The sequence below is a fragment of the Euleptes europaea genome, chromosome 6 (assembly GCF_029931775.1).
Source record: "Euleptes europaea isolate rEulEur1 chromosome 6, rEulEur1.hap1, whole genome shotgun sequence".
NCBI lineage: Eukaryota > Metazoa > Chordata > Lepidosauria > Squamata > Sphaerodactylidae > Euleptes > Euleptes europaea.
Window position 1 is genome coordinate 67,391,307 of NC_079317.1, and position 24,315 is coordinate 67,415,621.

The 24,315-nt window shown below is 42.9% G+C and overlaps 1 protein-coding gene across 1 annotated transcript in view; it reads right to left on the reverse strand.

Moving 5' to 3' along the window:
- Positions 1–517: 517 nt before the first annotated feature.
- The window catches only part of PRR5L (proline rich 5 like), a 38,516-nt gene continuing 14,718 nt past the window's right edge, over positions 518–24,315 (reverse strand). Inside the window, exons 5-8 of the mRNA XM_056852185.1 lie at positions 18,014–18,105; positions 11,648–11,788; positions 9,710–9,836; positions 518–894 (exon numbers count right to left, since the gene is read on the reverse strand). Coding sequence (XP_056708163.1) covers positions 518–894; positions 9,710–9,836; positions 11,648–11,788; positions 18,014–18,105 — 737 coding nt within the window. The remainder of the gene's footprint in view (positions 895–9,709; positions 9,837–11,647; positions 11,789–18,013; positions 18,106–24,315) is intronic.

Consider the following 24,315-nt stretch of genomic DNA (forward strand, 5'->3'; position numbering starts at 1 on the left):
CACTTGTTCTACAGTGCAAAAGGGCAATCCCCTTTGGGGCTTCATAGGCTTCATGGCTGGGTTCTTGTATTCAGTACAGGGAGGCTGCCTTCCCCTGTAGCATTTCTTACCTTCCTGGTTGTGTACTACACCACGAAATTAGACTTACACAGTACCACAGTGCCTGAAATGCACTTGTCAAAGAAGGAAAGAGCAGCCCAGGGTGGTAGAATCCTGTTAGGAAAACCTCTGGAAAAGCCCCCTCAAAAAAGGGGAGATAGATAAAAGACAATGGAATACTTGAATTTAGCAGCTTTGTACCATCCTTGAAAAATAAGCCACATAATCAGGAGCCAGAAAAACAACATTTTCAAAAAGAGACTTCAAAATTTTAAGCCAGTCCCCAGGCCTGGCATGTCAATTCAGTTCCCAATGTTTGAATTTTCCACTGTTCACAGCAGCATATAGCAAACCACTGTTTTGATTAGTGCACTTCTTCTTCTTCGTCTCCCAACCGCAGTTTCACTTGGGTGGCATTTTAGCAGACTGATGTACAGCTGAGTTCCGAAGGCTCCTGCATAGCTGCTGTCCCCAGTACTTCTGGCCCATCTGCTATGCTGGGCTCACTCGCGCACTGTCTGTGGTTTAAGCTGGGCTGCAGGAGAAGGCATTTGTCCCCATTGTCTGGTTCTTCTACCACCATACCCGAGTGCATCATAGAAGCCATGGCCAACAGCTGGATATCCGAATGAGCATTAGCAACAGTGTGCCGACGGATGCTTCCACATTTCTCAAGATACGCCTCTCCCTCTTGCTCTGTCAGGGGTGTCAAGGCAGTCTCACTGGCCTGGCGGGCTGCCACGGGATGAGAAGAGAAGCTCAGTCCGTTGGGACGAGGTCGATAGTATCTTCTCTCTGGAAAACAGAAAAGGAAGGCACGTGGATTAGCAGAACGTGAACAAACTGCAAATTGTCAGGGAATTTTCCCTGTGCTACTTCTAGCAATTTTGTTCCAGGTGCAGTTTCTCACAAACCCTCTGGATACGGCTCACAAGGAAGAAATTTGTGTTAGCTTCAGTAAGCAAGAATGGTCATTTGCACACACAACCACCATTTTTAAAAAATTACATTCTGATTATAATACATCACCTACACCTGATATTGTGCTATTTTAAATATTTATACAGTTTTCCTAGAGGGTATTGATTTACAGTAATTTTAGCTATATATGTACGATATTACTCTTTCAGTATTTTACCAAGGAATATTTGTGCAAGAATTGGCATAGAATAAAGGAAGAAGGGGCCACTTTCTACTTTTTCTAAGAAAAAGTGATTAGAGTGTTGCACTGGGGATGTTCCCGGTCCTTTACTTTGATCTTTTCCATCTAAAATTATTGTTGCCAGCAGAACCCACCAAAAGTTAGGCTTTGCCTTATTAAGGTCTAATGTTCATCCATTCCCCTCCCCACACCCCGGGACTCAAACTCACAGCTCATATTTCTTACTGGCATGGTTTTTCCCATTCAGACACCGGCCCTCACACCCCTGTCTCCTGTGTGGGTGCTACTGTAATCTGCATTCTTCCATTCTGAAGATAAACAAATGTTGTGTATTTCAAGCAGTAATGTAGCCTTTGTACCAAAGCAAGACTCGACCCCTCCCCTAGGAGGCTTCCTATCCACTGGAGTATGCTGCAATGAGAACTGGATGCCTTCTTTCCCTATTTGGCTCTACCTACATCTCAGGCAAGAAGTCTTTGTGCTATGTTTGGTCTCCCAGGGGATTTGAACTACTATCTGAAGGAGGCTTGAACACATGAAGCTGCTTTATATTGAATCACACCAGTGATTTTGGCAAAATATTGTCTTCTGTGACTGGCAGCACCTTTCATGCCTTCCATATCACCTACTACCTGATCTTTTTTAGGTGGACATGCCAGAGATTGGCCTGGAACCTTCGCCATGAGAAGTGGGTGCTCTACCATTAAGACATGGCCCCTCCTTAAAGTTAGTGTCTGCAGATTGCCTTCAAATTACTAACCTAGGGAGAACATAAGAAAAGCCCTGCTGGATCAGACTAAGGCCCATCAAGTCCAGAAGTCTGTTCACACAGTGGCCAACCAGGTGCCTCTAGGAAGCCCACAAACAAGATGACCGTAGCAGCATCCTGCCTATGTTCCACAGCACCTGATATAATAGGCATGCTCCTCTGACACTAGAGAGAATAGGTATGCATCATGACTAGCATTCATTTTGACTAGTAGCCATAGATAGCCCCATCCTCCATGAACATGTCCACTCCCCTCTTAAAGCCTTCCAAGTTGGCAGCCATCACCACATCCTGGTGCAGGGAGAATATATATATCTTTCCTGGCAGCATGCTTCTACATTAGGCAACATAAGAGACATGTACTATGTTCTGTGACATCATCACTTAATACTGAATAGCACCCTCAGTGAATGGTTAATGCGACATTGAGGTTGTTATATAGCAACTCCATCACTATACACGAGTTGCTAGGATTGCCCAGCTGACAATGGTATGTTGTTATTAGCATTTTTGCCATTGCCCTTGGGGGGGGGGGGATCCCAGCTCCTTATGACACTGTAAGCTCCAGCAGATTCCAGCTACTCCTTATGACACTAAGCTCCAGCATAGCAGCAGCCCACTTTAAGTGGATCACAGACCTACCTTGCCCAAGTCTTGAAAGGGAAGAGAGCAAATCTCTCCCTGTATTTAGAAGCTTCCCCCACCCCCAGGATCTTTTAGCATATTAGCACATTAATTGCCTGTATATTCTGAAGCCTCTCTCTGTAACCATGAGGCATAGGGTTAAAAAAAAAGCAGCAACAGCTAAGCCTCTCACAGCTCTATCTCAGATTCTGCATTCTGGCCAAGAAGCCTATTTTTTAGCCTGTAACTTTCAGTACACTAAATTATAGGGCTTCGTAGAGATAAAGCCACAAAGTCTGGTGTCTGACAGCCACGCTATATGTTTCAAAACAGGTTACTGAAGAGCCCTTCAGGGACTGCATGCATTCTTGACCTTCTCTCTTCCTCCCCGAGGACAGGGACAACCAAGAAGCACGAGGGGCTGTTCAGCTACATTTTGGTCACACTCCGGGAAGGAGAGGTAGGGTGATCTTAGGAATTAGCTCAGCTAGACAGATAGAGCTGAGAACCATTCCAACCCTCAGTCTCAATGAGAATTACACCATCAGAGACGAACCTGTAGCCACAGCTTTGAAGCATCTCTCTCACGATATTGTACTGTTATAGCAATGCACCTCAAAACAATCAAAGAGGCTCTACACTTAATTTGTCTGCATAAGTGACCCTAAAGATTCACAAGGGCAGCACAAGTTTGCTAAGTTCATCTTTAACTTTTAGATCTGGGCTTGGACTTTTGTGGGTGACAGAACTCTGGACACGAGCAAGTCTCAGTCATGCAAAAGCAGCATCCTAAAATGCCTTGAAAACGGGCTGGAGAAAAACAGTATTTCAAAGGCCCCGTGCCCTTCCTTAACTATTATAGATATGGATGTGATACGTCTGTGAATGGGGCTTCAATATTTAAGGGCAAAAAAGCCCTGCAAGGGGCTGGAAAGACCCTGTTCTGCCACTCTCCGATCCCAACACACCAGTACTACAGGGGATATTTTTGTGTCGGGTGAGCAGGCTGAGGCTGGCTTAGCGTTACACGCTTACGCCCTAGTAACAGGACCCACCACAGCAGCTCATAGGATTAGGCTGGTTGTTGCATGGAAATATGGATACCAGATAAGAATGTAGGTTGGCAGAAACTCTGTGGGCCTGAGAGACAGAACAGGAGCTTCCAATAAATGTAGCCAGGTTTTCCTGTGCTGTGAAGATTTTCTGGGTCACAGCCCGTTTAAATTGCCAGGTTTATTTATTTCAATCAGATGAGATGAGGAGAGAGCTCAATAGCCGCATTCTGCTAAGCCAGCATATGATCCCACTTTTCAAAATTAGATTTTGCAACCGTTTCTCATGTATCTCATTTTGTTCAGAGGTCTCGACTCAGTGATTCCAATAGTCCCTTCCAACTTGGAGCCGAGGTAATAAAAACCAGCTGGAAAAGCATATCTTGAAGGTGATGCATTCCAGGAAGATCTCTTCCAAAACCCTCTAATGGCCAAATCAAAGCGGCAAAGCCAGGAGAAAGCAAAACATGGAAAGCTCTGTTCCACAGCCCCACACAAGTCTGGCCTTCAGCCGACATATTCTCCCACAGCCAGACATTCAGCAAATTGCTGCATTCCAAACGAAGCAACGAGGGGAGAGAGATTAACAAGTTCATCAGATAAGGGTAGACTAAGAATAGATAGCAGGTTGGAGCCTGGAACCACAGCTTTGGCAGATGGAAAAACTATCCTGACTTTTGACCCCAGAGTCATGCCAAGACCAGCCTCTCTCTGCTCACTTTGTTGAGTTATTTCCCTTATGCTACTGCATCAAACTGCCCTGACCTGGATGGCCCAGGCTAGCCTGATCTCGTCAGATCTCAGAAGCTAAGCAGGGTCAGCCCTGGTTAGTATTTGGATGGGAGACCACCAAGGAATACCAGGGTTGCTGTGCAGAGGAAGGCACTGGCAAACCACCTCTGTTAGTCTCTTGCCATGAAAACCCCAAAAAGGGGTCGCCATAAGTCGGCTGCGACTTGAAGGCACTTTTTACACACACACACACTGCATCAAACTAAATGTCTCTCGAGTAACAGTGAACACCTTACCTCCGCCTCCCCCCACATTTGGCCATTTAGATATTTATTAGGAAAAATATACCTTTTAGCCAGTTAATCATTAGCATGAGGGAAACGCTTTTGATCCACTTGGTGAGCCGTTGCACACAAAGAGTTAACTGCTCAGGGACACTCAGCCTATGCAGCAATTTACAGCAACTCCCTCTCAAGAGATCCGGAGTTCTAATAAAATTAAGCCCAGGATGAGATTAGTGAGATGAAATGATGAGCAAAAAACAGTAGAAAAAATCAGAGTACAAAAAAGAAGGAAGTCGCATTTTAAAAAAGAGGTTTGAGTGAGCATCAAAATTGACCATGCATAAATGGCCTCAGTGTAATCACAAAGAAGTAGGGATAATGAGTACTGAAGCACTAGAGAAGCAAAATTACATTGATACTGTTGAGAATCTATTACCAAAAGGTATAAAAAATGTTGGCTGCTTATAAGATGCCCACCAGATGAAGAATAGGTGGGACTTCCAGGTCCAGGCTTAGAATCTCATCAACAAGCCACGGGAAAGGTCGCTTTGGTTGGCCCTTCAGCAGCTGCTAGTCACTGCCTCCCCAGGAATAATAACATTCAATAAGAAATATTGGATCAGCAGAGACTGAAATGTTGAACTATTTAGATATGACTCACTATTTCTGATGTGTTCAATCAAAATCCATTCACATCCACAGCACTAAAGTGTACTGTATATTTGTCTTCAGATTGCCAGTAGGTGGAAATATTGCTCAGCTCTGCAGTTAAGAATGCGACAGTTAAAGGAACAGAAATACTGATGGCTCTAAAGCCTCAGTGTGTTCCCCAGTAATATCTAGTTAAAGAAACATGATGCAACAGTCCAAATGTCCCTGCCCCAGTTCACTGGCTGCTATTGACAAGGGATAAGGAAATGCTAAATGCAATGAAGTTGCATTGTGTGCTTCTTTAAGTAAATACTACCAGGTACTGTCCTGACCTGGATAGCCCAGAGTAGCCCAATCTCATCAGATCGTGGAAGCAAGGTTGGCCCTGGTTAGCATTTGGATGGGCGACCACCAGTCCAGGGTAGCGCTGCAGAGGCAGGCAATGGCAATGACCTCTGAATGTGTTTTGCCTTGAAAACCCTAGGGGGTCGCCAAAAATCAGCTGCAACTTGACAGCACTTTCTACCACCACCACTACCGGGGATATGCTATGAGAGATGCAGAGCAGCAGCACCCACACATCTCATAAAAGCTGACTAGGAAAATGGGGGAATTGCTACTATCGATTTCAGCAAGTGGGCCTGTTAGGCAGGCGCCTCCTGTCCTTCATTGATATGCATACAAAACAATTCTGAAGCAGCAGTCCATTGTATCCCTCTTTTCACTTTGCATTAGGGATGAACACATATTTGCCATTTCATCTTTTTCTATTTGCTTATCTTTTCATCACTCATTTCAGTTTGCCACTGTCACTCTTGGTTTTGTAGACTTCTTGGCATTGAGTATGCATGCATGCAGTATAATTTCTGTATGCAATGTATATGTACATCATTCATATCTATAATGTACAAAGCCTGATTAATCACAAACAATGATTAATAATTATGTCCTTCAGGGGAAAATGTGGTGTGACAAGACAAAGCGGAGCAAAAATAAATAATCAAGGGTTTGATTCACACAAGGGGAATGCAAAATTAAAACAGGGATTTTTGTGTTGAAACTGCAAGGATGACTAATTCCAAACTGTCATGTTTTGTATGTTCAAGTGGATTGGGAGATGGAGGGGCTTATACATCTTGGGGAGGGGCTGTGGCTCAGTAGTTGAACACACAAGGAAGTCCTTGATTCAAACCCTGGAGGCTCCAGTTAAAAGGAACGGTTATGTGAAAGACCTCTATCTAGGACCCTGAAGAGATGCTGCCAATCAGAGTCGATAATACTAACCTTCATAGACCAATGATCTGACTCAGTATAAGGCAGCTACATGAGTGTTATTTATGATCCAAGGCCCTTTTTCATTCTGTAATATGGCAATAGCCTGTCCTCAACAAATCTCATTTTCTTTGCACACATTTTAATTCCAAAGTGGTGAACCACTCTGGGTGAGTTATGCAAACTAGTCTTAATGGCTCATTTAACCCCTTGATTATGTTGCTGAAGCACACATGGAATCCTTCCACAATGGTGAGCACATACAAGAGGCCAGGCATGTCAGGAAGGATAAGCATTTACATTTAGTTGTCCAAATAAAGCTTTATGATAAGTGGAGGAAACATGCTTTGAAAAATGGTTTACTAATGAAAGAAATTATAGAATTCTTCCATTTCCCAACCCACCTGAACAGAGTGCTCTTGGGACCAAGGGACTACATGAGGACAGCAGACATTAAGGATTGATTCGCACTGTCATCTGGACTTGTGTATGCAAGCTGGCCCCTCAACAGACATTTCAAAAAGGGTTGTTCCAGGCCATTTCCAGTCTCACAGTCAGTGAGGCCAAGCTAACCAAAATGCAGCTTCCCAGCATGCCCCCAACTAAGAATCCCACCAGGAACAACCATTTGCATGTGCACCGATACACTTAGCACTGGGAGGCGCATATGACTTCTGCACGGAAGCCTGATGTGATTATTTTCAACAAACAAGCCCTTTCAAGGCCATAGAGTACATAAAACTGCTTTATGACACCAATGCTTGTTTTATTGGCAGACATGAAGATAGTTGGAGAGTTTCACAAGAATCACATGGCTATATTTCAAACAAACCATTTTAGTATCATGCAAGTCCCTGTACACTTTGTATTATTTTCCTTCTATGGGGTAAGGGGCATGGTTTTATTGACTGTGAACAGCAAGCTGTGCAGTGATTATGTTTCTTCTGTGAAAAGTACACCTAGATGGTTTGAGATATATATTGACAACTTAATGTCTAGTACCGCTTTGCTTGAAGTTAGGCAGAAAGCAGGAGGCCCAGAAGGTGATGTTCAGAAAGACGCAGGAAATGGAGAGACTTATTAGTAGCTCCCAACAAACAATTCCAAAGGCAACAATTGAGAATCAAAGACGGCAGCTGTAAGCATGTTTACTTAGAAGTTTCTTGTGAATTCAGTACAGCTTGATTCCAAGTAAATATGCTTAGGGGACTAGACAGCATGGCTGCACCTAGACAGAAGTGTCCAGCACAACTGATTTAGAAACATGCCACAAGTAGAAGAAAGGGAAGAGGGAAGGCAGCTGCTATGGGAAAATAAAGTCCCTGATTTGGACAAACAGAAATCACCACAAGATCACATCCATTCTACCCATGCAAAATACATCACAGTAAGCCAGGGGTTCTAAACTAACTACTTAGAAGTGTGCAATATGCAAAAAAAATCTATAATATGTGTCATTCTCATTCCCAGCTGATTTGCATTCTCTCTTCCCACAAAGACAGCAGAGAATATTTGTACCTGAAAAGGAGAGGGCATGCTTGTGTTTCCCCTCTTTGCCACAGCACAGGCTCAACTTCAAAGTGACGCTTGGTGTATAAAAGTAGCTTACCAACTGGCACTGATACATTTCTTTTAAGTAGTATCATTTTTAAAAGGAGGCCTAAGAGACAGGCAAGGAGACAAGATGGTGGGGAAAGTCGGCTCACACTGGAACGCCGCGAGCCGGCTCTGTGCACCCCGGCCGCCTCCCAGCTGGCCAGCTCGCGCTGGAACGACGCGAGCCACTCTGTGCGCCCTGCCCGCCTCCCAGCTGGCCGTCGGGGCGGGGAAAGCCGGCTCGCGGTAGAACGACGCGTTCCAGCGCGCCCAGCTGGCTCTGAGCGCCCTGCCCGCCTCCCAGCTGGGAGGCGGGCGGGGCACTCAGAGCCAGCTGGGCGCGCTGGAACGACACCAGCCGGCTTTTCTCACCCCGACGGCCAGCTGGGAGGCGGGCAGGGTGCACAGAGCCGGCTGGGCGTGCTGGAACAGGGCGCACAGAGCCGGCTCGCATCGTTCCAGCGTGCCCAGCCGACTGTGCACACATTCACTCCATAAGACGCACAGACATTTCCCCTCACTTTTGAGGAAAAAAGTGTGTCTTATGGAGCGAAAAATACAATAATCTCATAGTTTCAGAGGGTAGTAGAACGGCTAGATTCAAGTCCAGTAACACCTTAGAGATCAACAAGATACCCAGTGCTGCTGGACTCAAATCTAGCAATTAACCTGATGTATTCCTTACTGACATTTCCACAACATAGCATGAAAGTGGCAAGTCCTCAGCAATGGTGACTTAAACAACAACTGCAAACTAACAACCAGCTAATTCAGTAAACTGCCGGGGGGGTGGGGGTGTCTGATGAAGCAACTGAAACAAGGGGGAATCCAGAAAAAGGAAAGAATGTGGACTTTGGGCAGGAAAGTTCTTTGCTCACACACTGGACAAAGGCAAACCAGGTCAGCCGTTTAGATGTTAAAATAAATAATGAGAAGAATTTTGTTTAAATCAGATTTTAACCAACGGCTAATAAAGCAGCTTGCCAATGGTGAATGTCTCATTACTAGTCAATAAAATTTGGGGGGGAAAGAAAGAAGCGAAAGTTATTTCCATACAGACAAATTATGTTTAAAGTTGAATTGATTGGACTTTGTTCAGGGACACTTTAAAGCCTCTCTCTTGTACAAAGCTACATATCGATTACTTTTTCTGGCTGCAGACAAACTACAAGGCAAGAAATGAGGCATCACTGGGTGGTAGAACACGTGCGTGTCCTTCATCCTGCTGTGCTGCCTCTGGTCAAACAGGTGTTCTAACAATACCAAATCCTGTGTAATTTGTTTATCGGAGACAGTGCTGGGATAAACACATACACTGGTACCCTTTAACACTCCAAAACAAACAACTGCTCTCGACCTCCAGCCCCTACTCCCATTATTCAGGTGGGACACATTTCCCGATTACACAGATTAGAAGAAGTGTTTGAATGACAGGATAAACACCATCCTTCAGCATGGTGCATCTTACCCAGGGCGCAGGTGCTGCCAGGAAAGCAGTGTTCTTCACACAGATCAAGGTATGGGGAGACCACCTGCTTAACAAGCTCCTCCAACTGCATGAAGGCCTTACTGGGACCTGTGGGCTCATGGACTCCCTGGAACAAAAACACCAAAACACACACGTCACATGTATCTAACATATACATTTGTTACATCACTCATTTCAGAAGAGCTAGATTCAAGCCCAGTAGCGCCTCAGAGGCCAACAATTTTGACAAAGGGAACTTTGACTCTCAAAAGCATGCACCCTGAAAACCTTGTTGATTTCTAAGGGGCTACTGGATTTGAATCTACCTCTTCTGCTGCAGACCAACAGGGCTACCGTCCTGAAACGAGTTTCAGAAGAATTATTCAGCTTTTTTAAAAGAAAGAGTTATAGGGATTTTTTTATTATTTAGGTATTTATATCCCTGACCTGGATGGTCCAGGCTAGCCTGATCTTGTCAGATCTCAGAAGCTAAGCAGGGTCAGCCCTGCTTAGTATTTGGATGGGAGACCACCAAGGAATACCAGGGTTGCTGTGCAGAGGACGGCACTGGCAAAACCACCTCTGTTAGTCTCTTGCCATGAAAACCCCCCAAAAGGGGTCGCCATAAGTTGGCTGCAACTTGATGGCACTTTACACACACACACATTTATATCCCACTTTTCTCCCCAATGGGGACCTAAAGCAGATCAGACATCATTTTCCCTTCCTCTGTTTTATCCTCAAAAGAACCCACTGTGTGTGACTGGCCCAAAGGCACCCAGTGAGTGGGGATTTGAATCTGGGTCATCTAGATCCTAGTCTGACAATAGTCTAACCACTATACACACAGCCTCTCAACGACAAAATGGTAAACATCATATATAGTTACCTACTGCATTTGACTGAGCATTTGGAATGTGTACAATGCTACCTTTTGGGAGTTGCAGGGATTAAAAAAGACCCTATGAATCCTTCAACCCAGGGCTGAAGATGTAAATGGCATGACAGTAAGGGACAAGTAAGCTGTTCCACTCACCTACTACCCTATGTGAGCAGCAAACAAATGACCACCAAAGTGTAATTTGTTTCTTTCACTGTTTATAGAGGATTATTCTAAGCAGCTTATGACAAATAAACCCATTGCAATCATTAAATAAACCCAACATCAAACTAAATCAGTCACTGTAATCAGAACCACCCTAGTCACAGAAGAGAAACAATAGAGCCCTGATCGGACTAGTCTTAAACTAACCACTCAAATCATAAAGGCTTTACTTGCCTATGAGTCTACATGGGACTTTCCTAGACAAAGTGTTCCATATGAAGTAGCCAAGAGAACAAAACCAGGTGTGCAGCTGGAATTTTAAGGGAACTCCCTTGGAGATGGATGTAATGGGCTCACATCATGGGCGGGGGGAGAGATTTCCTATGACAACTGTGCCCAAGGCAACTCAGACCTTTTAAAAAGGACAGTCCAAGGTACATGAAGCAGGATGGAAAACAAACCCTTTCCAGCTGCTGCCACTATACTGGGTAACACATGGCTCTCTGTCGATAAGGGGTCTGGCGGTTGTAAGCCTTAAGAGCAGGGAATTGAAGAGATGGTAGAAAATCTATAAGTAGCCCATTCAATCATACCTACCCACAGATTTGAAGATGGAACACACAGGTACACACACAAATACATATACACGAACCCTATGGTAGTGTAAAGACTAACGAATAAATTTCAGGTTCATAAAAAGTATCCGAGTTGGAATTTCATCCCAGGACTCAAGGAAGCCTTGTGGACTCAAGGATGCACCTTACTGGTTTGTACAGGTCCTTCTGCCTCCTTATGTATACATGTGCATCTCTAGGCCTTCCCATCTATTCACTATCTAAACAACCCAAGTACTATCTAAACAACCCAAGAGGAGAAAATAGGTCACTTCCCACCTGTAAAATTAGCAGCATCTGGACAATGGAAGGAGGGACCTTGGTTTGAACCAGAGGAAGAATCTCATCCAGCTTCACTCTTAATAAGACTAAGTCTCTGAAGCCAAGCAGGGAAATTTGGCGAATAGTTAATTCTTGGCCCTAGACATACAAGACAGTATGAAAAATAGCATGCATTGGCATTGAGAAGTACTCAACTGTATTTAGAAACTGCCAAATCTTGTGAGACAGCTGTAAAGTAACTTCATGGGTTAATGCATGATACTGTAGAAGAACAAAGGGGCAGACGGAATAGGAGGCAGCATAAAGCAGATTACTGGTTACAAATTAAAAAGAAATTGCAGCTGTCTGACCTGACCCTCTTGAGGAATCATAAACCTGGCTACAAGTATGTGGGCGGAGAGATATTTATAGCAACTAGAGTAAGAATGCAGGGTGGGAGACAGGAACATCTAAAGAGGCAGACAACCTCTGCATTGGAAATGGGGAAGGATACCTATGAAGGCTCACAGAAGACTCTGAATCACATCAAAACACAATGAAGGAAAGCCATAACATTCCTTTAGTGTTCTGCCCCCTTTCGTTCAATTTTAAGGCTATTATAACACAAGAGTTTACAATGTTCAAACACATTTACCCATAGTTGAAAGAGATCCAGTATTTGATTACCTAATTTTATGGGTAACTGCTGTTCCCTACTATTGCATTAAACCAGCTCATGCCAAGACTGAGCAGCCCTTAGCAACTTTCCTCTAACTCGTCTCCCAATACTTTTTTTTTAGCCTCCTTATTTCACAACCAAGTTAAACTGTGCCCGATATTCTCCATGGGAATATTCATAAAACTAACCATACCATAAGCAGTGAAGCAAATCTCTAACTGAAGGGAATAAATGTTTGTTAATCATCAATTCATAATGGGGTTAATGCTGCAATTAATAGCTTCATCAAAATGCAAATAAGAGCTAAAGCCAAGGCTTCTGAAGTAGGGTCTGCTGTGGCAAAATGCTTCATCCTCCTTAACCATCAGAGGGTGTTCTAATGAGCAGAAAGGAAATCAGGACAAAAGCAGAAGGGTGGAGGATGGAATTTCGGCAGGATCTAGACCTGAGCTTCATTGGATATAGCTTGGCTACTTTATCTTGCAAAATGAACGCTTTCATACCATGGAAACTAATGAATGGGATTTACTGAGAATGGAGCTCTTATGTTATCATCTACGCAAGCCTATGGCCCCAATCCCATGATCGATGAATAACTTGCTAGGGATGATTGCAGGTGGGAGGGAGGGATCACAGGTGGACATGACTCCTCCCACATCACCTATGCTTGTTTGCAAATATCTTTATTTCCCATAAGCCACTTTTTACTTTCCTTTTTAGAGTCTGACTGGAGAACAATAACATAAAAACCACTTGGGGAAGAATCTATATTACAAAGAAAACGTGGAGTTAAGCATAGGGTTGCCAGGTCCCTCTTCGCCACCGGCGGGAGGTTTTGGGGGCAGAGCCTAAGGAAAGCGTGGTTTGGGGAGGGGAGGGACTTCAATGCCATAGAGTCCAATTGCCAAAGGGGCCATTTTCTCCAGGTGGACTGACCTCTATCGGCTGGAGATCAGTTGTAATAGCAGGACATCTCCAGCTAGTACCTGGAGGTTGGCAACCCTAGTTAGGTATCCCACTTTTCCCTCATAACGTTTAGCTCCTCATAACATCTAGTTTAATACATAGCTAACAGATTCCCGATGAGACTTCTGAAACCATTTTTACTTTGCTAACCAAAATAAAAATTGCACAGCTGTGCTTGCTACCAAGCTGTCTTGGCTTGCAAGGTTATGCTTTATGAACCTTAATGTATCTAACCCAAAATAACCTTTGTGTCACAAAGAAATGATCAAAGTCTTACTTCTTCAATTGTACTTCCCAGTTTTCATGACACTGAGCTTGAAATGAATTTTTGGGGAGTAAATCAATTTCCCGAATCTAAATGAAACACTAATTCCCCTTTCAAGATTATGTAAATATTATAATCCCATGCCAAGTTTTATGTTGACTGGCCACGTGGTTTTATGGAAATTAAAACCTTATCCTGAATGATTTGTAAAGCAGGGAGTCTCTTGAAACTAACAGGATTTACTTGCACAGACTGAGCTTAAGACTGAGGTATTAGTGTATAATTTCCATTTATCTTTGCAACACAAAAGAATATACATATAGGATCAAATATAAATGTCTATGTTGAACCTATCATCAGCATCTAGCTTGCAGAACAGTGTAGGTAAAGAGAAATGCACTCCTTAAAATTAAAGAGGGCATGCAAATCTCTGTCCTAGAGCCATCCTAAAACCATCTACATTTCCCATATTTGTGGGGAAGACCCAAAACATCACAATACAGTGTACACAAATAAGTGATAAATGCTCTATTCTGTGTGTGTGTGTATGTATATATATATATATAACTTTTATTGCAAACTTTGAACATATTTAAAATAGCAGTTAACTTCGATGAAGGAAATTCCCAGAAACGTTTCCACCAATGTTTTTTATTCAAAGAAGTGGGAGTAATGGGAGTGGCATCTAGAGGTGTGCAGCAATTTTTTCCCTAGTATTTTTTGGATTCGTGTTTAATAGACCTGGAAATTTTCAGAAAATCTGAAAAAAGCCAAATCTCCATACTGATATGGGGTTTTATCTGGCATTTTTCAAATACCTGAATATACTGAGGTCTATTAAACTCTATGGGAAATCTTTGCCAGCCTCTGGGGGGCAATTTTTAAAGATAGAGGCAACAAATATGCAGCATAGCTGCAGATGACTCTCCTTAGAAGAAATCCCAAGTTTGGTAAAGAATGGGTCAGGGAGTCTGATTTTATGGGCCCCCAAATAGGGTGCCCCTATCCATTCTCCATTGTTTCCAATGGAGAAAAAAATGGAGGCCCATAAAATTGAACCCCCTGACCCAGCTTGGGGTTCCTTCTAAGGAGAGTCACCTGCAGCTATGCTGCAAATGTGGTGCCTCTGCCTCAACCCCCCCCCCCCAGCCCTGCAAAGATTCCCAATATGGTATAATGGACTCGAAAAAGCCGAAAATGTTTGGCTTTTTTCGAATTCGGCTTTTTCTGCTTCATTAAAATGGTGCCCTTTATTTTCTGGCTAGGAACAACAACAAAAAGCCAAAATGGCTTTTCCGGCTTTTTTTGGTTTGGCATCTTTGAATACCTCCCCGCACTCCCCCAGTGGAATCACTGACCAAAATGTGTCCACAGCTCAAACATGGCATACTCTTAAAGAAAAGATGGATGTCACATGTACTGCACGACAGAGACAGGCTGCAAGTGCTAATTTACTGGCTGGCACTTGTGATGTCAGTAGGCCACCTCCTTCCCATCAGAGCAGTTCTGCACTTTGTTTAATAAAAGTTTAGATTTTTTAAAAAAATTAAGGAGATGAAAGAACAAATAAAATGAAATGTGCATGCAACACTCTGAAAAATAAAACAGGCTAACGGATCACTTGCTACAGGGTGAACAGGCAAGATCAGGAACTGAGCAAGCATTTGCTTTTGATTTTGTTGGGATCCATAACTGTCGTTTCAGCAGTGACACCACAAGAAAACCAAGATCATCCTGTGCTTGAGAGATGCATACTGATCCCCTTTTTAAAATATGTGTATCTTCTCCCTTATTGGTGCAGTTCTCTTGTTTCAAATAAAGTACCTCTGACATGCAGTTACACCACAAGTTCCCACAGCAGTAAATTAAACTAATCAACAAAGACGTCACCTGCTTATTAAGCAGTCATACTTCACTTTCACTGTTTAAGCAGCTGCCATTGGTAGGGAAGTAACAGGTATGCATTGCAATTCATCACTATAATTTTGTCTGTGCACACACTGCTCCCAAAACAATAACTCACATTCCAGGAACATATGACACTTGTTCTATGTGCTCCTTACTTGCCTACATGCTGCCTCCAGCCCCGGACCAGGAAGGGAAACCTCCTCAGCTTTGCTCTGTCCCCAACACCATCCATTTTCAGTAGGCTATCACCCTCACCCTCTCCAACACCTCACAAGTAGATCCCAGCCCACTGTCTGGGAACCGACAATGCAAAACAGCTACATGGAGCAATTAAATCGTTGCCAGAAGTGCAGCCCAACTCTGAACACAGTGGGTTCAATCTTACCATTCTGTTCAGCTAAGGATGGAACCGTCCTCTAACACAGTGAACCTTCTAGCAAAGGAAGAGGTTCCACCCTTAGCTGAAGAAAGAGATTATATCAAGCCAATTATTTGACAATACATACAGCCAAAATAATAGTTAAAAAGATAAAACACTTCCATGTGAAGTACACACTTTGGGATTAGGGTGTAAAACCTGATGGGTATGTGACAGATTTAAAGTTTAATACACTGGTTTTGCCTGCCTGCATTCCAACACATACCTTCTAGCATCTGCAGCAAATACAGAGAAGAGACAGAAGAATGAAGCAGAGGGATGCAAAGAGAAAGCAAAAAAAAACATATCACATAAAATTAGTATACTGTAGTAAGACACAAGTTTGTATTTCCATTTTTATAGCCCCTTTGGGACACACTAGTGTGAAAGCAGATCACAGGGGAATAGAAACACCTTAGCTGGTTTATTGGAATTTGGAATGGGAAAGAAAGAGTCAAGCCATCAATCCTAAATAGCCAAGTGTAGATACAAAACCATTAAGGAAGTAACTTTCTTAAGAATTTCATTCTGCAGGCAATCTGCGTTCACATATGTTGTTTATTGTTTAGGTTTCTCAGCTTCAGGGTTGGAGGGGGCAGAATATGGGTCTTGCAGAGCCTAGCGCAATGCTAGAGCTATGTACTTACTTCATTTATACCCTGCCTTTCTCCCCAAGGGGACCAAAAGTGGCTTGCCTAGTTGTCCCCCATCCATTTTGTCCTCAAAAATAAGCCCATGAGGTAAGTTCGGCTGGGAGCTTGTGACTGGCTCCAAGTCACCAGCAAGCTTCCACAGGCAGAGTAGGTATCTGAGCCTGGGTCTCCCAGATTCTAGTGCAATGTTTTAAACATCACGGGGAGGGGCCGTGGCTCAGTGGTAGAGCATCTGCTTGGCATGAGCTTCATGTGTTCATATCATGCTGAACAACAACCAAGACCCTGAGTGATTTTTTAAATCAACATAGAAAGTCTTAGAAGGTCTCTGCCTTCTCCCTGATGTTTTTGAGTTAAGAATATAGTTCCTTTGCCACAGCTACTTAAAAAGTTATTCAGTATAGTATTCAGTATAATAGTAAGGACTATTAGCTCTAGCAACAAAAATATGCTGGATTGTTGCCCCTTTACCGAAGACAGTCGAGAGTCCGCCTATCCCCCTGCTTATGGAGAACACAGTATTGAAATCAGAAATATGTAAATTTAACTGCTGTAAATACACCTACTCTAACACATAGGCTGAGCCATCAACAGTCGAGCACAGGCACCCCTGGCTCCCTCGAAACTAACATCTGCAAAGCAAAGCCAGCTTTGGAGACAAACCTCCCATCCCCTCCTTTCTTAGGCATAACTTTATTCCTCTAGCAAAATGTGACCCTTTGCAGAATATTTATTTTACATGTTTTTATGGGCTACACTGGTTGGAGTAACAGGGCACAACAAATACTACAGAGGATTAAAGAAAACAGGGCAGTGCCAAATGTACAAGGGACAGAGGTGTTGGCCTAGGAAGGAATTCTGTGTTCTGAGCTTTGTGCGGCAAGAACACCTTCCTAGGGAAACTGCACTTTATTAACAAGTACAGAAATCTGACCAAGAAGTTTCAAACTTTGCCTCATCTTCTGCTTAACAGAACGTACTACTACTTTAGCAACCAATTTTAATGAGGTATAAACTGTCGTCTACTTGTATGCCCTTAAAGCAGTGTTCGTATATTTTCAAATATGTTCTCACCAACAACTAGACATTTAATTTGGTATCTAATATCAGATTCAGTGTTAAAATGCTAGTTTCATGGCATCATGGTGATGCAGATTTGTAGCCATTTCCTCATCTTGCTTCTCTCCTCTGACCAGAATATTTGGATGGGAGACCACCAAGGAATACAAGGGTTGCTGTGCAGAGGAAGGCACTGGCAAACCACCTCTGTTAGTCTCTTGCCATGAAAACCCCAAAAGGGGTTGCCATAAGTCGGCTGCGACTTGACGGCACTTTACACACACACATTCTTATCACATTTGTGATTTAAAGTTGAATTCTCTCTTTCTCTTTTAACTTAACTGGAAAACTCAACAGCTTTATGGAAAAGTACCAACTGGTGAAAAGCTTCAACTCATTTTCTTCCCCAAGGAGTTTATATTTTAACTACACTTACCTGAACAGGATAAAAGATAGCCTGGAGGGTGGGAAGAGTCTCTGTGAAGAAGTGATCCCAAATATCAGATAATATATGGATGCGATTCTCTCCTAAAATATACAGGAAAGTGGAGACTTTTAGAAATTGCCACTGTTAATTAGATAGAGATCCTGCATTATTTAGCTACTGTCTACTAAGCAATTCATATAAACACAGTCTGGTTTTCCTTAAAAGGAGAGCAACTAAACTACATTATTAAATAACTTTTCTTTTTGGTAAAAAGTAAAAGGTTTGTCCATTTCCTTCGGAAACAGCTATGGAAAAACTAAGTAACTTAAGAGAGAATTAGAATCAGCAACAGGCATAAGTTGGTGCTTTTCACACAGAGATGTGATAGTATGGTTTCCCTGTTGCTGCTATGACTGTTGATAGGGAATAGCAGCAACAGGACTTCCACATGGCAGGTTTCCCTGTAAATTCCCCATGGCAGCCACATGGCCCCATGAGACTTTTGGTGGGGGTTTTTTTCTAAAAGAAGCAACTGAGATATCATTATTATTGTACAAAATTTATACTTGAGAGGCATTATTATTGTACAAAATTTATACTTATGACCTTGCTTCCGTCATAAGGACCACCGAGGCAGCTAACAAAACCCATACATAATAAAATCATATCTGAAAAACCTTTTCAACACACAAAACCCCCTCATCATTTAAACCTATGCTAAAATACATACAAAAACATAAAACACAACAATTTAAACATGGGGCAAGAAGAAAGAATCACCAAGGGAATGCTGAACAAAATGAATAGTCTTCAGCCGCTGGAAGAAGACAGAAGGGAACAGACGAGTCTCCCTGGGGAGAGAATTCTAGAATTTTGGTGCCGTGACCAAGAAGCTCTCCCAAGTTGCCACCCACCTAATTTTAGAAGGTGGGGGTACCCGAAGCAGGGCCTCCAAAAATTACTGTAGTAGTCAGACAGGTTTATATGGGAATGGGCAGTCCTTCAGGTATGTTGGGTCTTCAACATCTGCTACCATGGGGTGCAGAAACACTTTTTCAAAGTAGTTGGTGTAACTCCCTAACATCACACTACTTATACAGTCCGTGTAATATGTTTTATTAAGACCATCCACACTGCCACAAAACAGTGCGCAACCTCTTGAGTTCTCCAGAACTTTTCAGCAGGCTGAATTAAAAAAAAAAAAATAGGGAGGGAGAGAAGTTGCTCCGGAAAACTTTTGAGGCCAAGGTGTTAGTCATGAAGACTTGAGCAGCATTTTTCCTATGATAGCAGCGGGAACAGCAATTGGGAGTGAGACTCCTCATTGAGGCCCAGTATCTTGTACCTTTGGCCATCTGGAAGCATTCTTCATGCAGGGTAAAACAAGGAAGACTGCAGAGGCATTTTATCATGCTAGCTATGCACACTGCATTGCTTTCCACTGGATACCCATACAAACGCCAATCCTCATCTACATTCCGTCAAGTATAAATACCTTTTTTTAAAACATAACTAGAGAACTAGGGAACTACTCTGCAGGAATCTATCATTCACAAGATTATTTACCACCAGAATGGCATATCTTCCAGGGCGGGGGGGGGGGGGGAGATCACAACTTTAACTCCTGTGGTCACAAACTAGGCAAACACTTTTCAATCCACATGCACAAGCAAAACTAAAAGGGCATCTGCAGGATATTTGCTGTAACTATGGAACAGAAGAATCATTTGTTTTCCCACCAAAATAATGTCAGCAGCCACAAACTGGCACCAAGGTGGATAATTCAGAAACTTCCCACTACAAAGCTGCCAAATTGAGCTTTTGTTTCCAGTCAGGAACCGCCATTTTCCAGCTGCTGGAAGTTCTTTAAGAGGCTATTGGGATATATGGACAGAGCAATGCCCTGGCCTAAAACACATTTAATTTCAGAGGGTAGCCGTGTTAGATTTGAGTCCAGTAGCACCTTCAAGACCAACAAGATTTTTGGCATATACGCTTTCGAGAGTCAAAGCTCCTTGAAAATCTTGTTGGTCTCTAAGGTGCTAGTGGACTTGAATCTAAGTATTTTTATTTAAATTATTCATCTGCTGCCACTCCAGAGAACTGGCTGATGAAACACCGCCCTGGTAGTTACACTGCAGCCCTCAAATGGTCACTGCAGATCAGAATGTTGGTGATTTAAAACAAGAACTTATGCTATCTATTCCAAAGCAAGCCACATAAGCTTCATTCACATGGCAAGGATTCTCCACTTCTCTATCACTGCTCGTGCGAATGCATTCTCACAGGCAATGGAACATTGAGCTCTATGCACACTCTTCCATCAGTTGCCATTTCCTCTACATTTTCCCCCATCGCTCTATTGCAGCGCTTAAAAAAAAATCAGTAATTACTACTATGCTATAGTGAAATAACATAACTTTTAAAAAAATCTATAAGCATTTCCTCTTAGATCCCTGCAACAAAAAAGGGCTAGGATAACTACTTTTTTAAAATGAAAGGTTGGGATTCAAAGGAAGTAGTAGATCGTAGCAACAGATTGGGATAACATTATTATGCTATAGAAATTGCCAATACTTAAAAAAACTCAAAAAGCCTCCTGCGGCACGAAAGGAGAAACAGCAGCCATGAGGGGCAGATGGAAGGAAAATGGAAATTATGTGATTGGGACTTTCTAAAATGTGCATCTTACTGTCCAGATGATTTGCTGATGCTTTAGGACTGCATTCTTTCTGGAAAAATCATGCCAAACCAGCTTCAAGAAAGAATGTACCAAGGATGGGGAAAGCCTGGAAAGTGAATGATTACAGAATAAGGTTGTGAGGACACAAGAAAAAATAAAATAAAAATCCTACTGAAGTGGAGAAAATCCTTGGACCCTAAGCAGTACCCCTGCAAATCATTGGACCCCATGAACATTTTGAGGGGCTAATGGAACAGCAATTTAGGATCCAAGCCATAGATTTCAGTGGGGCTAGCTTCCAAGAATGCATGCTTAGGACTTGTAGTTTTAATGACCTATGCACCATTAGTTTTCAACACAGACATATTGCCTTCGAAATTAACTTGGGTTGTGAAATTCACCCTTGAAGGAAGCTCGTGTTCTTGAGGTTTAAGTTCGCAAGCATTAAGTATAGGAATAAGCCTCTAGGTCATGTCCTAGAGCTGTTGTATCAAAAGATATATACCTGGTGATCACCAGCTGAGAGGGTCAAGGGCTTGACCCACTTTTAATTTACACCACATAACAGTATAAATAGTGTACTGCTACAAGACATAGCTATGGAGTAGCATTTTTACCACACGTTTTTTTAGGAACTGGGAGCCAGTAAGATCCAAAATATAAGAAATTAAGCCATGAGACAAAACAGGACACATGGCCAAATAGGATTTTGATCGTAAATTTCCAAACTTTTATCCATAACTAAAAACTATGAATTGCAATATATTAAATTCTGCATCTAATCAAATTCTGAACTTACAAAGCAAACCTGAGGACACAATGAACATGAACAGACTCGAATTATTTCCTGCTTCCTCTTAAATTACTACCATTAAGTGCTAATGTGAAACCACTTAAGACTGAATCTGTGGATTCATTAAAGATTCTTGAAGAACTTCTAGCTCAACAGAAAAATGTGCCATAATTGGTCTATGAAGTTCAACCAACTGAAAAGACAGGGCATGCTTTCCTTTAGAAATGCAACCACTTGTTAGAAGCATTGCTTCTATTCTTAGTCCTTAACCTATCCAAATGCCACTGTGAAAAGAAAAGCAGTATATAAACAAAACAAAACTTTTGTAGAAGTTCTTTTGGTCAGCCAGCTGAGTAAAGAGAGACTTACACATTTATTTACTTTAAGGATTTGTTTACAACCTACCTCTCCAGACCCACTCAAGACAGCTCTAACTAAAAAAAAAAACTAGGCAAGAAAATAAAAACAAGTCAATAAAACATATTATGTCAATAAGAACAATTCAATAAAACACGCCAAGCCAGTACAGTAAGTAAGTAAAAACTAGCCAGGGCATAAATTCACATAAAAGAGGCTGAGTTCAGGCTAGAAGCTGACCACAAAACAACTAAGGAAGATGAAACATCTTCGTTAAAAATTTGAGTAAAAAGAAACATGTTTGGTCTGGCACCTAAAGGAAAGTTAGGCAGGTACCAGGGAAGCTTCAAGGAGGAGGGCGTTCTAAAAACTAGGTGCCACTACTGAAAAAGCCCTGTTTTGGGTCATCACCTCCCTCACCTCTGCAAGAGAGCAGTTGGAGAAGAGGCTGGTTTGGAACTGAGGCAGCAGCAGAGGCCAGAGGAGGCCCAACTTCCTGGGCACAAGGTAGCTGCTACAGGATAGGGTGGGGTATCTCACGAGAAGACAGTAGCTGCACTATGCAAACCTAGCTGGAGTGGGGCAAGACTAGGAAGGGGTTAAAACAGCAACAAGGCTCTGAGATGGGAGGCGCAGTGCTGAGCTTCACCAGCATGGGTTTTTTAAAAAGAGAGCTGTCAGAAGAGAAGGGGAAGTGAGGAATGCAAGATGGCTGAGCGGGTCCAACGAAGGGAGCAAGCGGGACCTAAATAAGGAGCTAGGGCCTGAGGGGCAAGATAAGGTTACCAAACTTGGAGAGGTGGAACTGCCCCAAGGCAGAGGTACACCTTAGCCCCTTAAGGTTTGAAGGAGCAGAAATGGGTGGGTGAAGGGAACTGCACTCGTGAGGAAGCCTGTGTGGACTTTGCTGCATCCAATAAAGAGGAACATCATTGTGTCTGGTCAGTCTCTGCTGCCTATGGAAGTCAGTTATGATGTCCTACTGCCCCGAGTGGGGGGGCACGGCTGGATAATATGTGTGGAGGCAGTCCTTCAAGTACCTGCCCCAAGCTGTTTAGGGCCTTATAAGTAAGAACCAGCATTCTGAATGGTACCCAGGAAGAGATGGACAGCCAAGGTATATCTTACCGCACAGGGTTAATATGATCCTTATAGTCAGTCCCCAACAATTATCTCCCTGCCACATTTTGGACCAAATGGAATTTCTGAACTGTTTCTAAAGGGAGCCCCACATAAAGTAATCTAACTTAGATATCAGCAGAGCATGAACCATTATTGCAAAATCAGACTTTTTGCATCTGCTGAAGCTTTAAAAAGGCATTAAGGAACATGAAGAAGACCTGAGCCTCCAACTATAGATCAGGATCCAACATCACTCCCAAGCTATGAACCTGCTGCTTCAGTGACAGTGCAACGCTCTCCAGGACTGGCTGACTCCTCAAGCCCAACAGCACCTCAGTCTTAACTGGACTAAGCTTCAGTTTACTGGCCATCACTTTTCTCCAGGCATCTGATTACAATTTTCATATAGCCACTCGACTCAGCTGTTAAAGAGAATCAGAGCTGGTATAGTCCACATGTTAGTGGCACACTACTCCAAATTGCCCAACAACATCTCCCAGGGTTTTCACATAGATATTAGGGAGCATGGAGGACAAGACGGATCACTGTGGGACAGCATGGTATAAATGGTCATTGGCCACAGGGCTGAGCAGCAGTCCACCAGCACCACCTTCTGGAAGCCATCATCCAAGTAACAGCAGAACCACCAAGGCTGGTGTTCTCTGCTCCCTGCCCAGCCAGTCTCTCCAGAAGGATACCATGATCTATGGTGTCAAAAGCCACTGACAGGTCCATGAGAATCAACAGAGATGCACTCCTCCTGTCCAAAGCAATTTCTGTCCCAATCCCCTGCCTGAATCTAGACTGAAATTAATCTAGATAATTGATCTTCTCCAACTCTGCCTGAAGCTGCCACCACCTGTTCAAGCACCTTTCCCAATAATGGAATGTTGGCTGCCGGGCAGTGGTAATTTAGGGTATTTGGGTTCATGGATACCCTCTTCAAGAAGGGCCTAATGACTGCCTCTTTCAAAGCAGTTGGAACTACACTCTCCCACAGAAAGGTGCTTATTAACTCCTGTACCCACTTGACCAACCCAAGCAAACTTAATACTGTCTATTCTTGGCCCCAAGGGATGACCTCGTTTGCAAGACAGTCAACACGGCTCCTCCTTATAAATGAAACTTTAATCAGAACTTCAAACATTCACTAAAAAGCCCAATGTCCGAACAAACTTACAGTTTCTATGATGAATATGCTGGATTAAAAATAGGACAGTAATTAGGATTTTAGCAGGATACAAATGAAGCGCTGATGCTTCTAAGAAAAATCCAGTGAAAAGACTGTGACTTTTTCACGGTGTTGCAATGTGATTACCTCTCAAGATCATGAAGAAAAAATGCTGTCAGCGCAAA